Source organism: Suricata suricatta, chromosome 2 (genome assembly GCF_006229205.1).
Source record: "Suricata suricatta isolate VVHF042 chromosome 2, meerkat_22Aug2017_6uvM2_HiC, whole genome shotgun sequence".
Classification (NCBI taxonomy): Eukaryota; Metazoa; Chordata; class Mammalia; order Carnivora; family Herpestidae; genus Suricata; species Suricata suricatta.
The window spans coordinates 153403705-153417145 of NC_043701.1; the positions used below are offsets into that span (position 1 = coordinate 153403705).

The 13441-nt window shown below is 35.3% G+C and overlaps 1 protein-coding gene across 2 annotated transcripts in view; it reads left to right on the top strand.

Moving 5' to 3' along the window:
• The window catches only part of EXOC6 (exocyst complex component 6), a 187961-nt gene that overhangs the window by 109051 nt on the left and 65469 nt on the right, over positions 1-13441 (top strand). For both annotated transcript variants that reach the window (XM_029932241.1, XM_029932240.1), the window contains one exon: positions 876-1055. In XM_029932241.1, the coding sequence (XP_029788101.1) occupies positions 876-1055 (180 nt within the window). The remainder of the gene's footprint in view (positions 1-875; positions 1056-13441) is intronic.

The window sequence follows — 13441 nt, forward strand, 5'->3', positions numbered from 1 at the left end:
AGAATGGAAATAAGGGCACATTAAAACCCTGCAAAGCTCCTTTTCGTACCAAGATACAGCTGTTTCTCTTGCATTAACATTGCTTGGATTGCTGCAAGGTTTAAATTCATTTCCAGAGTTCTGGATAAGTTGATTTTGACTATTTTTGCTAGTTTTCTTGTTGTTTGCTAGTTTTTTCGTTTCTTGTTGTAGTTTCTTGTTGGAGGAGAGACTGTTTGGAGATCTTTACTCTGGTGTTTTTTGCATCACTCCCTTCCTTTCTTTTCTCCTCCTCTGAGAAGCAGCTATCTCTTTTTCTTTTTTTTCCTTCTTCAACTTAAAACACCAGAAACTATTCCATTTCTTCTGTGACCATCCAACTTTATTGTTCTCAGTCAGTGGACAGGGGTGTCTTCTGTGTTCTTGACAACTTCTTTTTTTCCCTTCTGTCTCTCCTGTGAGTTTTCTTAAAGCTGTAAGAACAGTTCAGATTTAATAACTCATAAATTATCCTACCCTATAAAAGAGGTTGGAGGGGAGTGATGTCAGTCAAATAGACTACTGATAGCCAATAAAAACCAACAGTTTTAGATCAAGGAAAAATATAAAATAAATTTTAGAATTTTAAGAAAGCTTTTTAAAACTTATTTATTTTAAGAGAGAGAGAATGGGGGAGAAGCAGAGAGAGAGAGAGGGAGTAAGAGAAAATTGCAAGCAGGCTCAGCATTGTCAGTGCAGAGCCTGATATGGGGCTCAAACTCACAAACCATGAGATCATGACCTGAGCCAAGGTTGGATGCTTAACCAACTGAGCCACTTGGGCGTGCAAGAAAGGTTTTAAAATTATCTGCTTCTATAACTGTTTCTTATTTTTTTATTATTTTGTCCCTTATCAGGATGCCCGACATGCAGCAGAAGGAGAAATATATACCAAACTTAATCAAAAAATTGATGAATTTGTTCAGCTTGCCGATTATGACTGGACAATGTCTGAGCCAGATGGAAGAGCTAGTGGTTATTTAATGGATCTTATTAATTTTTTAAGAAGCATCTTTCAAGTGTTTACTCATTTACCTGTAAGTATGAAAAATTCCAAAAAAACGTATTATAACTTTGCTTACTAAAATATATTTAGAATTTAACCTTAATTTGAAGTTTACTTGCTCAAACCAGCTTCATGGCTTGAATATTTTCTTTCCATTATTACAGATCTATTTGTGAAGAATTCTAACTTAGCCAATTGTTTGAAGTTTTAACTTATTTTACTTTTAGCCAAAATAACTACAACTCTTTTCTACCAAAACCAAACAAAACCCTGAAATTTGGTATAGACTTAAATTGAAATAAACTCTTAATCAAGGTCCTTCTCCTTAAAGTCAGTATAATCAATAACTTTTCCAGTTAGAAAGGACAAGAAATTATTGGGTATTTTTAGGCCGGAGGCAAAAAGTAAAGCTGGAATATTGTTCTATCTTGATGTACAGTAATAGTGAATCTACATTTTGAACAATCTATTGATAAAATATTTTATATATATATATAGTAGGGATGTTTGGGTTTGAATAGGCTGAAGCTTTGGATTCTTCAGATGAGGAATGCAAAGACCAGGAGGTTATCTTGGGATGAACGTGCTTTTCATTAGGTGTGTTCAGAAATAATAGAACAATTAAAACATGAGTGGAGTAGTTTTTGTGCAAATAAAATAGAAAAAATTTTGTTGACCTTTTATTTCACAATAAAATGTAGCTGAACACAAGAGAAAAAAAACCACCTGGCTTTTGAAATAATAAGGAAGAAAGAAAGAGAGAGAGAGAGAGAAAAGAAAGAAGATGTAGCTGAACACAAGTGTTTACTCTCAAGCCTCCCTGAAAGCTTCCATCCATCTCTCCTATTTAAAATGGAAAAAAAAAGTTACTCTCCTAACTTTTTGACTCTCTCCATCGTGAGTTGCTCCAAAGGGCCATTTAGAATAGTTGAAGTCAGGTGTTGCTAAAAAAAAAAAATAATAAAAGAAATTCCTAAAGAGATTTTAATAGTGGGTCTGTGCCAAAGAACTTTTAGAAGCTTACTCAGGGATTATATTATATTCCTAACTACTCTCCTTGTGTTAAAAAAGGGAATCTGTATATATGTTTAATTCTTGTTTCATCTAATTTCTAAGAAAGTGTTCCTCATGCAGTATATTTTAAATAATTGTTGAATTAATTTGAATTCACATTGCCAGTATCCATCTCCATGCTTCTAATCAAAAGCAGTGTACAAGAGGAAACATATCTGTGTGCACACTCATGTACGCAGATACATACACATCATATTTTTATGTTGCATTATGTTTCACAGCTTGGCACAATGTGGGGGCAGGAATTTGGTGCATAAATTGGTAAGATTTAGAGAGGTTATATGTTAGAAATGGTTGGGGCAAATACCTCACTTCAGGAGGCTAACATCTGGAGGGAAATCCTGCTTTCTCATACTGTAGTAACACTGAGGGACAGATTCTTGGACTGACTAGATCACTTGTAATCTATTATGATATTCTGTATAGTTATAGGTGATTCTTTGTATGCCATTTTGGATTTTTATGTCATTTAACATAAGCTTTCCTATAAAGGAAATAAACTTTTGTACAATGCAGACCAACAAATACAATTATAAGTATAGGGCATGGTCAGATAAATAGAAAATTATATTTCACAGCTAAGAAAAGAGAAAATGGACATAACAACAGTATATTCTTATTCAAGGAATAAGCTAGAAAAATAATTCCAAAGCAAAAATCTTAAATTATTCACTATAGTAAGTTTTAGCTAGAGTTGATAATTTTATTATGGCTTAGTATATTCTCTGAAATACTGAAATTGTATAAAATATTAGACTGTCTTGTTTTCTTTTAAGCAAAAAACAGAGACAGTATTATTAAATGTATTATTTCTAAGCAACATAGTTCTATAGGCTACCATTTTTGTTTGAATGTCTTAAGCTGAAAATGATTTAGTTTCAGATTACCCTTGGACCCAAGTAGAGAGAGAGGGCAGCTCTGGACTCCTTCAATTCTCAAAGAAGCTTCAGAAGGTTATTTATCACATTTAGACCCTAATCAGTCAGCTTTCGCAGAAGTAGCTATCCCACTTACAGACATGGAAGGTTAAGTAGTAGCCATGTGCCCTAACTGTCCTACCTTTAACATTGTTCAGGGCCAACACTGTGAGTTAGAGTCAACGGGAGCTGTGAGACCAAGGACCACTCTTTTGGATGGTGCAAGTATTGGCAATTACTGCAAATAATTAGACACAAAAGTAGATTCTGTGGGATAAAGCTGACTCTTTAACTACACAACCCTAAAAAGTACCTAAGACAGAGTACTGAGTTTAAAAGCTCCACTTTTAGCTTCATTGCATATTTACCTTTTGTCAGTCCCTGCCATTGTTATAAAAGGTAATCATGATGTCCAGTTGCTGACCACATTCCTGGTAAAGGTTCCAGTGATTCCAAAAAAGTTATACTCCAACCAGTAGAATTTTGTTGTCTGCTCACAATATATGAGAACAACAGAAATTAATGGATATTAATGGTTTTGTTGGAGCCCAGGGAAAGAACTTTTTATTATTTTCACTTTTTAACTACATTGTGGTGGCAATAGAAAGCTGTAGGATTCAGAAAACCAGCAATAATATTCACCATGGGTACTTCTTATTTCTTGGGTTGGGTGAGTGAGTTCTCTTATACATTGCTTCCCTTACCTGTGTCTCTTCACTTGCACTGTTCCAGCCAGTACAGGTCTATGCAGGAGATGGAAAAGTAAAGTAATTTAATATGCTTCCATATGAAAATACTTATTCATCAGCTCCCTGCTGACAACACAGAAATTGATAGCAAGCTAAATAGGGACTATTTGCGATAATGACTAGTATTACCCCATTACCCACAATGTTAAGATGCCCTGTTAAATATATTACCTGCCTCAAGGGAAATTGCCTTTTTATGACTCAATTAAAGCCAAAACCGATTTATCTTTTGTTATTCTTGGGGTCCAGGTTGCTGAAGTAAGGAGAGCATAGGATGGGCTCTAGAGTTAGAATGACTTCTGCTTGAACCTTAGATTTATAATTTACTAGCTCCGGAATTCTGGCAAGTTCCTTAACCTCTGAGCCTTTTACCTCCTCAAAACAAGTATAGTCCATTTTCCCATAGGACTATCATTGGATGAATTAAAATAGTATGTAAAAAAAGTTGTCCAGCAGGGTGCTTGGCGTAAAGTACTATTAATAAATGTTAGTTTTGTCTTTTCTTTTCCTCCTCTACTACTGTTCTAAGGCCCTTTGTAGTATTAGTTTCCTTTTAATGTGCTTTAGTTTTTGTGTGTTGTATCTATGCCTATATTTTTAGCTTGATATTATTTAGCTCTGAGTTTTGTACTTTTGCTTTATATAGCCATTAAAAAATTTGACTGTGAAAGATAACACTATAAAGTGTCTTGATGTAAATAAATAAGTTGAGTGCACTACTTATAATGACTAACAGATGTTAGTGAAGTCTTATTACTCTGTGAAGAAAATATTCCTTCATCCCTAGATTAATATTCTTGGAATCTAAAATTTAATTCCTAAAATAATATTAATATTTTAGTGTTTCAGATATGTAAATAACCCTTCTTATTTCTAATATTTTTTCCTGACAATAGAATATAAGTATAGAAGAAATAAAAATTACCTGTTATCTGTCAAAGGATAACCACTTACCATCTTGGCATGTATTATACAAGTTATTTCTTCTATGCAGTTATGAGACTTAGTTTAAACTAAGTCTGATTTATAAGTAAGTTTTGTTTTTTTAAAATAAGATTTTATATTAGCTAGAAACCTTAAAACCAAAGGACGTTTAAGAAGTTTTTAAACATTCATTCACCACTTACGCATATGTAAATAGAAAAGGTTGTTAACAACTTGAACATACCTAGTTACTCTTCATGAAGACTGCCAAATGGAATTCACTAACATTTTACCGAGTGTACTGCCAAAAACCCAGCACTGGTCTGCTTCTAGAAAGAACAAGGAACATTTCCTTTATCATAAATGCTAATAGTAATGTATTTGTTTCAATCAAGAGATCTTATGGATTTCCAATGACTAAAGGATATGTATAAGTTATAATGACTCTTTAATTTCTTCATATGTGTATTTGCAAAGGGGACCCAATCTACTCAAATTTTATACAAACAAATGGTTATCTTTTACAGTAGAAGTAAATGGAAGATCATGAATGATGAGTTTGCTCAGATTTCTTCTTTTTTCAGAACTCTATTTTATCTTTAGCCACAATGTATTTTTCTGTGCTTTTATTTGCTACTACTCTATAGAGTTCTTAAATAAACTGATCTTGTTTCTGTTTGAATTGTAAATACCAATTTTTCTTCCATGAAAGATATTGTTTCTTTGCTTTCAAATATACTTAACTTTTGGTTTTCTGCATTAATAGAGGTCTCGTGATGAATAATAAAAAAAATAGATATGATTGTTAGGAATAATGAGTTTATCTTTATTACAGAAGAGGCCTAAAAAGCTGTTTATAAAAAGAATATCTATTAATAGAATCATTTTCCCTATATCTTTTACTCTAAGATTAGAAATGCCTTTCTATGGAGAGAAAATGGCTTTAAATAGTGGTGGGCAATACATATTATGAGAGCCTATTTGCACATTTCTCCCCAACTGTACGTTCAGTGACCTCACAATCACATTGGTAGCCATAGGTAGGAGTAGTTATACTGTGGTAATCAGCAAATCTTATGAATGAAGGCTTTTTTCCCAGAGAATTGTTGTTAAACATTTACTAGCATAGCATTAAATATGGTATAGATTTTTAAATCACGTTGCCGGGGCACCTGGGTGGCTCAGTCAGTTGAACGTCTGACTTCAGCTCAGGTCATGATCTCCCGGTTTGTGGGTTCAAGCCCCGCATCAGGCTGTCTGCTGACCACTAGTTCAGAGCCTGGAGCCTGCTTCGGGTTCTGTGTCTCTTTCTCTCTCTGTTCCTTCCCTATTCATGCTCTCTGTCTCTCAAAAACAAATAAAGTGTAAAAGATAAATAAATAAATTTTTAAAAGAATAAATAAAATAAAATCATGTTGCCAAAGAAAAATGCTTTACTTTTAACTCAAGAAATAAATCAGAGTATATATTTTCAAAAATAAAATTAAAAATATTATAGTAGGAACTACTTTCAAGACAGGGAAATGTTATTTTATCTTTAAATTCTAGGTCTACTTCTCCCATCTAGTTTCCTTTTAAAGTGTTTTTCTTTTTAATTGTTTACTTTGAAAAGTTTTTCCCTTCACTTAATTGTTTGCTTTCAGCCCTAGGCCATAAGTGTTTTATTGACAGACTAATTTAATATCCTTTGTAAATTCTTTATGTGTAAGGCCATAGTCTCCTTCCCCATTAAATGTATCTGGTACCACTAACTTTTTAATTTGCATATTTTATTTTCATATATAATTTTGAAACATATTATGGTTTCCTTATGTGAAAAACAAATATATAATAATAAATGATTCTGATTTGGTCAGAAATGGATAGTATCTAACTTTAAAAATCAGGGCACTTGGGTGGCTAAGTTGGTTAAGTGTCTGACTTTTGATTTCAGCTCAGGTCATGATCTCACAGTTCATGGAATGGAGCTTTGCATCAGGATCTCTGTTGACAGCACAGAGCCTGCTTGGGATTCTCTCTCCCTCTCTCCCTCCCTTTCTCTTTCCCTCTCTCCCTCCCTTTCTCTTTCCCTGTCTCTTGGCACCTCCCTGCTTGTGCTTTTTCTCTTCTCTCTCTCTCCCTCAAAATAAATAAATGAATATTTTAAAAAGTCATTCTCAGGGCACCTGGATGATTCAGTTGGTTATGCATTCCACCTTGGCTCAGTTCATGATCTCACAGTTTTTGAGTTTGAGCCCTGCTTAGGCCTTGGAGCCTGCTTCGGAATCTGTGTCTCCTGCTCTCTCTGCCCCTCCCCCCCTTCAAAAATAAATAAACTTAAAAACAAAAAGTCACATCTCCTTGAATCTGGTTGGTCAGTGTGTAGAGCATGCAACTCCTGATTGTGGTGTCATGAGTTCAAGTCCCACATTGGGTGTAGAGCTTACGTAAAAAAATAATTTTCTTCTTAAAATTTTTTTTCTAATGATGCAGGACTATATTAAAAATTTTGAGATTCAGAGTCTGGGTCTGATTCTTCCAATAACCGAGACTGTGAAAATAGACACATCATTCAATCTCTGGATTAATTTGCTAATGTCTTTTTTATTTCATAGAGCCTAAAATAAAGGTTATTTTGTTTTAGTTTAGTTTTATTCCAGTTAATACATGTGCCTAGAAATAAGTCAAACAGTCCAGAGGAATTTGGGGTGGAGGTTTTCTTCTGGAGGTTATTTAAAAATTTTTTTGTAACATTTATTTATTTTTGAGAGAGAGACAGAGTGTGAGCAGGAGAGGGGCAGAGAGAGAGGGAGACACAGAATCCGAAGCAGGCTCCAGGCTATGCACTGTCAGCACAGAGCCAATGTGGGGCTTGAACCCATGGACCATGAGATCATGACCTGAGCCGAGGTTGGCTACTTAACCAACTGAGCCACCCAGGTGCCCCTCTGGTGATTATCTTAATAAAAGATAGAGACTATTTAGTGAGTCCCTACTATGAAAGATAGATGTGTGTGCATAACAACATCTCCTTTCCCCCATTTCTCCCATTGATTGTTACATTTTTAAAATTTCTTCTGTTTATTGTTTCTTTATATAAGATCCTTATACTATTTTCTTGTTTCTTCTACTTTAGTCAGTATTTTAATTCTTGTCAGAGTCCAGCTCCAGCAGGTCCAGGGCTCCTTGAAGAATGGATGGTGTCGGCGTAAGGCGGAGGGATGAGAGAGCCGCGAGTTTCTTTCTGATCACCAGGCAGGCATCTCTGCACTGACTGAGAGTCAGCTTTATTTATGGTAAAAAAAAAAAAATACATATATATATGGGGCCCAGCACAGAAGTGGCATTTGCCTTAGACAATGATTTCTGATGACAAATTTCTTTGGTATGTAAAAATTTCCCAGAACATAGATTGATAGAAGACTCATGCATAATCTTTATCAGTAGTGATTGATTTGGGTGATTTAGATGTTTATCACATGGGGAAGGAAGGTATTTTCAGCATTCAAATACAAGACAATGTTTTTAGCATAGCAAAGGCAAAAGTTAGTTCTTTGTGAACAGGGGGTCAATAGCCTGTTTTCTTGAGGGGAGGTAAAACAGGTTCCTCAGGAAATGCAATATTTGCTCCTATAATCACAAAAGAAGAAATTCTTATAAGTTCCTTCACAAGGTGCAATCAGCATGTTTTAGAATAAGGGGACAAGTCACTCCCAATACCAATCAGCAAGATGCCTTGAGGGGTCAATGCTCAAAAAATAGTTGAGTGGGGGGTAGACATTGGTCACCATCTGATGGCGGGAGGCCATGCAAAACCTGCCTTAACCTCACAAGGAGTATTCTCAACTTAGTGAGTTCAGAAATGGCTCCCAACGAATTCTATGTAAGATAAAAGTATGAGCCCCCACCCTTCAGCTTTATTAATTCTTCGTCTATCTTCTGACAACTACAGAGGCCTTTGTCATCTTTTTTTTTTTTAAGTTTATTTATTTATTTGAAGAGAGTCAGAACAAGGGAGGGAGGGAGAGAGAGAGAGAGAAAGAGAGAGAGACAGAGAGGGAGGGAGAGATAATCCCAGTGAAGGTCCATGCTGATGCAGGGCTCAAACCCATGAACTGGGACATCATGACCTGAGCCGAAATCAAGAGTTGGATGCTCAACCTATTGAGCCACCCAGGTGCTTCCAGAGGCCTTTTCTTATTTGCACCAGTTACTCTCTGGAATTGGTAGAATTGCTGTGTAGCTGTTAACCTGACATTTTCCTGGTTTCCACATGTTTTTCATGGATTCCACATGTTTTTATTGCTTCACTGGTTGGTTTTGCTAAGCTGTCTCAGTAACTTCTTCATATTCAAGCCCTTGCATATCACAAAATATCTTCTGTCCTTCAGTTTGATTGATAGTTTAGTTATCTGATTCTAAGTTGAATAGCTTTTTTCCTGATAATTTTCATTGTGTTTCTCCATTGTCTTTTGGCATTCAAGTTTTAGCATCTGGTATTTAAATTTTTTTAATGTTTTTATTTATTATTGAGACAGAGAAACAGAGCATGAGTGGGGGAGGGACAGAGAGAAAGGGAAACACAGAACCTGAAGCAGGCTCCAGACTCTGAGCTGTCAGCACAGACCGTGAGATCATGACCTGAGCCAAAGTCGGTTGCTTAACTGACTGAGCCACTCAGGTGCCCCTTAGCATCTGTTTTTTAATACTTAATATTCAGAAATATTCTGGAAATGTGTAGAAAAGTGAGTTTTTATTTCAGTCACTTATCTCTTTACTCAGAGACTCCTTTGAAAACTTTTGTGTCCTCAGTGCAGGAAAATTCGAATCTATTATTTTTTATATAATTTTATTTCTCCCATTTCCTGTCCTCTGCTCAACTCATTTAGTTAGATGTTTGAATTCCCAGATTGGTTCTTTATGTGTTTTATCCTCTCCTTCATTTCCTGTCTCTTTATCTTTTTGTTCTATGTTTTGGGAGATTTTCCCAATTCTATTCTTCAGCCCATCTGTAGAATATTTTATTAATTTTTAATTTCTAATGAGCCACTTCTCGTTTTAATGTTCCTCTATCATAGAGTATTATTCTTTAAAAAAATGGATATACTATCTTTCAACTCTTCCTGAGTATTATAAGGGTTTTTTAATAAGTATTTTCAGTTTCTTAAATTATCTAGTTACCCTTGAATATGTCTTTTTGTTTTGTTTTGTTTCTTCATTTTGTTCATTCTCTTTTAATAAAGAAGGCCTGGAGAGCTAATATGTGTTTACTTTGCTACTGTGTAAGTTTACCTATTTTTTGGTACACTTTTCACCTGAGTAGAAATTGGGATTTTTTTTTCTTAAATTGGAGGTCGTTTTGGGGCACCTGGGTGGCTGTCTGAGTTAAGCATCTGACTCTTGATTTTGGCTCAGATCTCACGGTTCATGGATTCAAGCCCTGCATTGGGCTCCAGGCCGACATTGGGGAGCCTGCTTGGGATTCTCTCTCTCTCTCTCTCTCTCTCTCTCTCTCAATATAAATAAGTAAAAACTTTTTAAAATTGGGGGAGGTTGCCTATGATTCTTCACCTTAGAGTGTCAGGTGTGGAGATAACCATAAGATTGTGGCCTATTCTCTTTAGGGCCAACTGCATGGATGTGTGACGTGTGAAGTTGCATAGAGCTCAAGTTTAGAAGACCCCTGCATGTGATTTGGGCTCAGCTATTGATTTCTTGCAGTTCTTAACCATTTTTGGACTAAGGGTTCCACATTTACCTTTTGCACTGAACTTCATAAATTATGTAGCCTTCTGTAACTTTCTTTCTGTTATCACCACTCTAAGCCAGAATGAGCAGAGTTTTTATCTCCCTCTCTTTCCACCTACCCCAGAAGCCTCAGCTGCCCCCTAAATGTTCTTTCATTATGAAAATTGACCACACTCTGTAGATAAGGGATCATTGGCACATTTGTGTGAGAAATCTCCAATTACCTTCTCTGTTTTTCTGTCCCACTTCTTATTTCTATCCTCTCTCATACCTGCCATCTCTGAACCTCTGGTACGTGGCTGGCTCTCAGCTCTGCTGTAGTTCCTGTTAGCATATAATGGGCAGTGTCTTACCCCTTTATGAATTCTCCTAAGCATTTTCATCTCTCCACTGTTAAATATTTATTTCTTTTCACAATTCTGTGCTTTCTATTTCACTTGTATCTCAGGGTGGATGGGAAGCAAAAATATAACTTAGTCTACCATCTTGATTCTGAACAACCTGCTTCCTTCTCTTTGAAGTAATATGATAGGATTAGATCATCTCTAAGGTCCTTGTATATAATATTATGTTTCTAAGCATCATTATTTCATACAGATGTAAAGTCCCAACCTAAACATAGATTTATTCATTTTGGCACTTTATTTTCTCTTTCAGCCCTTCCCTTTTATGTTCTTTATTCTTTGGTTCAAACTGTTTTCTGAGTTAAGCATATGGGTTCATATGTCCTTTTGACTGAAAACTATAAAGGAGAACTTTAATAGTCAACTGCACAATCCGAGGTTTTAATCACTCTCTCTCTCGTATGACACCACAAAGAATTGTATTAAAAATACAGAGTGAAGTTTTTAAATTGTGGCATGGGCAGCTTTCAGTACATTTTAATGCTTACGAAGTGAAAACATAACCATATATATATTTATAATTGCTTACAAATTGGTTTCCTTATTTGGATGTTAATTTAAAAAATCTATAACGGTAATGAATCACATTGATCTGATTTGTTGCTTGTAAGTCATAAAAATGATATGAGGTGAACTGTGATGAAAACACACGTCCTATGACTTACATGTTTTAATGTTAATGTTACTGTAAATGTTAAATGTTGTTGCCTGACTTTTTTTGAAAGTTAAATCTAGAAAGGATTTAGAGATTATCTAGAGTCTAGTCCAGTCTTCCAGAAGAGGTTGACTGGCTAACATATTGGCCAGCCCACTGCTTACATGGGTTAACTAGAATGATCTGTCTGCGTATTCCTGCATTCCTGCTTGAGGCTTTTCTTTACTCATTGTGTGTTTGGTGAAGAGGACAGCTTCCCACACAGATGTTTAGCTGCCGCTAATAAATAGATTTTGAATTTCACTGATTTAATATAATAAAGTTTAATTCATATTTCAGGGTAAATATCTTTTTCTTAAAAAAGTAGTGCTTAAATATTATTTAGTTGACTAGTGGAATTTGAAAAGCAAATTAGATTTTTAAAAACAGTATTTTAGGCTATTTTAGTTTAAGTTTATTAATCTTTATTATTTCAAGGAATGAATATTAATTTAATCTCTTATATTTTAGAAGAATAAGCTGGTAGTGTATATTTGGTACAGAACTTCAGTAGGGGTTTAAATATATTTAAATTGAGTTTTTATTTTGACTTGTTAATCACTTTTTGGGGAGAAAATACATTTAAATGATTATAAGATAAGTTAGTGTGCCATCTCTCCTTGAGTATTTTATGCTATACTGGCAGGTTATGTGGAAGCATAGTGACTTATCCTTTCTAAGCATCTTCAGAATCATATATTCATATAGTTTATGTGTGTATATGAAGAAATGGACATATTCTTTCTTTTTGTATGAAAATCATTTGTGGGAAGAGATACTTATAATTTTTTTTAACGTTTATTTTCTTGAGTGAGGGAGAGAGTATGAGCAGGGGGAGGGACAGAGAGAGAGGGAGAGAGAATCTGAGGCACACTCCATGCTTTCTGCACAAAGCCACACAGAGCTTGAACTGAACTGTGAGATCATTACCTGAGCTGAAGTTGGATGTTCAACTGACTGAGCCACCCAGGCACCCCACAGGAAGAAATACTTGTCCACAATTCAGATTCTAGTGCTTGGCTTATAAATCTGCCTTTTTAAATTAAAATTTGAGAACAGCTACTCTATAGTGAAGAACGCTGTCAAAGAGTTGGTGTTTTCTAAATTTGCCAGTTCAGCAGATGTTTAGTAAGTGCTAAGGTTCTTGGTATTTTTTTAATATATTTTTTTAAGTTCATTTTTGAGCAAGAGAGCACAAGCAGGGGAGGGACAGAGAGAGAGGGAGAGAAAGAAGAGCACAGAGCCTGATGTAAGGCTCAATCCCATGAACCATGACCTGAGCTGAAATCAAGAGTCTGACACTTAAACAACTGAGCCACTTTAATGCTGACTACTTGATTAAATAAACAGAGTTTGGAGGAGGATTTATCTGATTGGTGTAGTTGTAAAAATTAACATACGTGTCTTCAAAATAAAATGATCACATTTATGTAATAAATTAATGCCTTTAAATTATAGCAAACACCCAGAGCCAGGTTGCTTGTTTTGTAGTGTATTTTGTTACTTTAAACACTGTCTCTGCTACTACTGGAATACATTTTTCCTTTTTTATTTGATTTCCTGGCTGACTTCCATCTCAGACTAACAACATTGATCATGCAGCCATGCCAATAAATCAATACAAGCCTAAGCTAGCATGTGAACTAGATAGTAGTGAGCCTCCTGCAGGCTTATTTTTCTCTGCATAGGTATCTATGGTAAATTCTAATTATCTTGGCAATATTTTTCATATGTTTGTAGTTTTGTGGAAACCTACACTTGAAGGTAATAGTTATTTTGGTGAAACAGGAGGATTCTATGGGACTTGATTGTGAAAGTTAGTGTTATGGTTGCATCTGTGGTGAGTGCAGTGCTTTGGGAAACCTCTCTGTCGGCACCTCATGCATGACAAGGCACAATTTGTAGACATTTTCCTCATTTGTAAAATG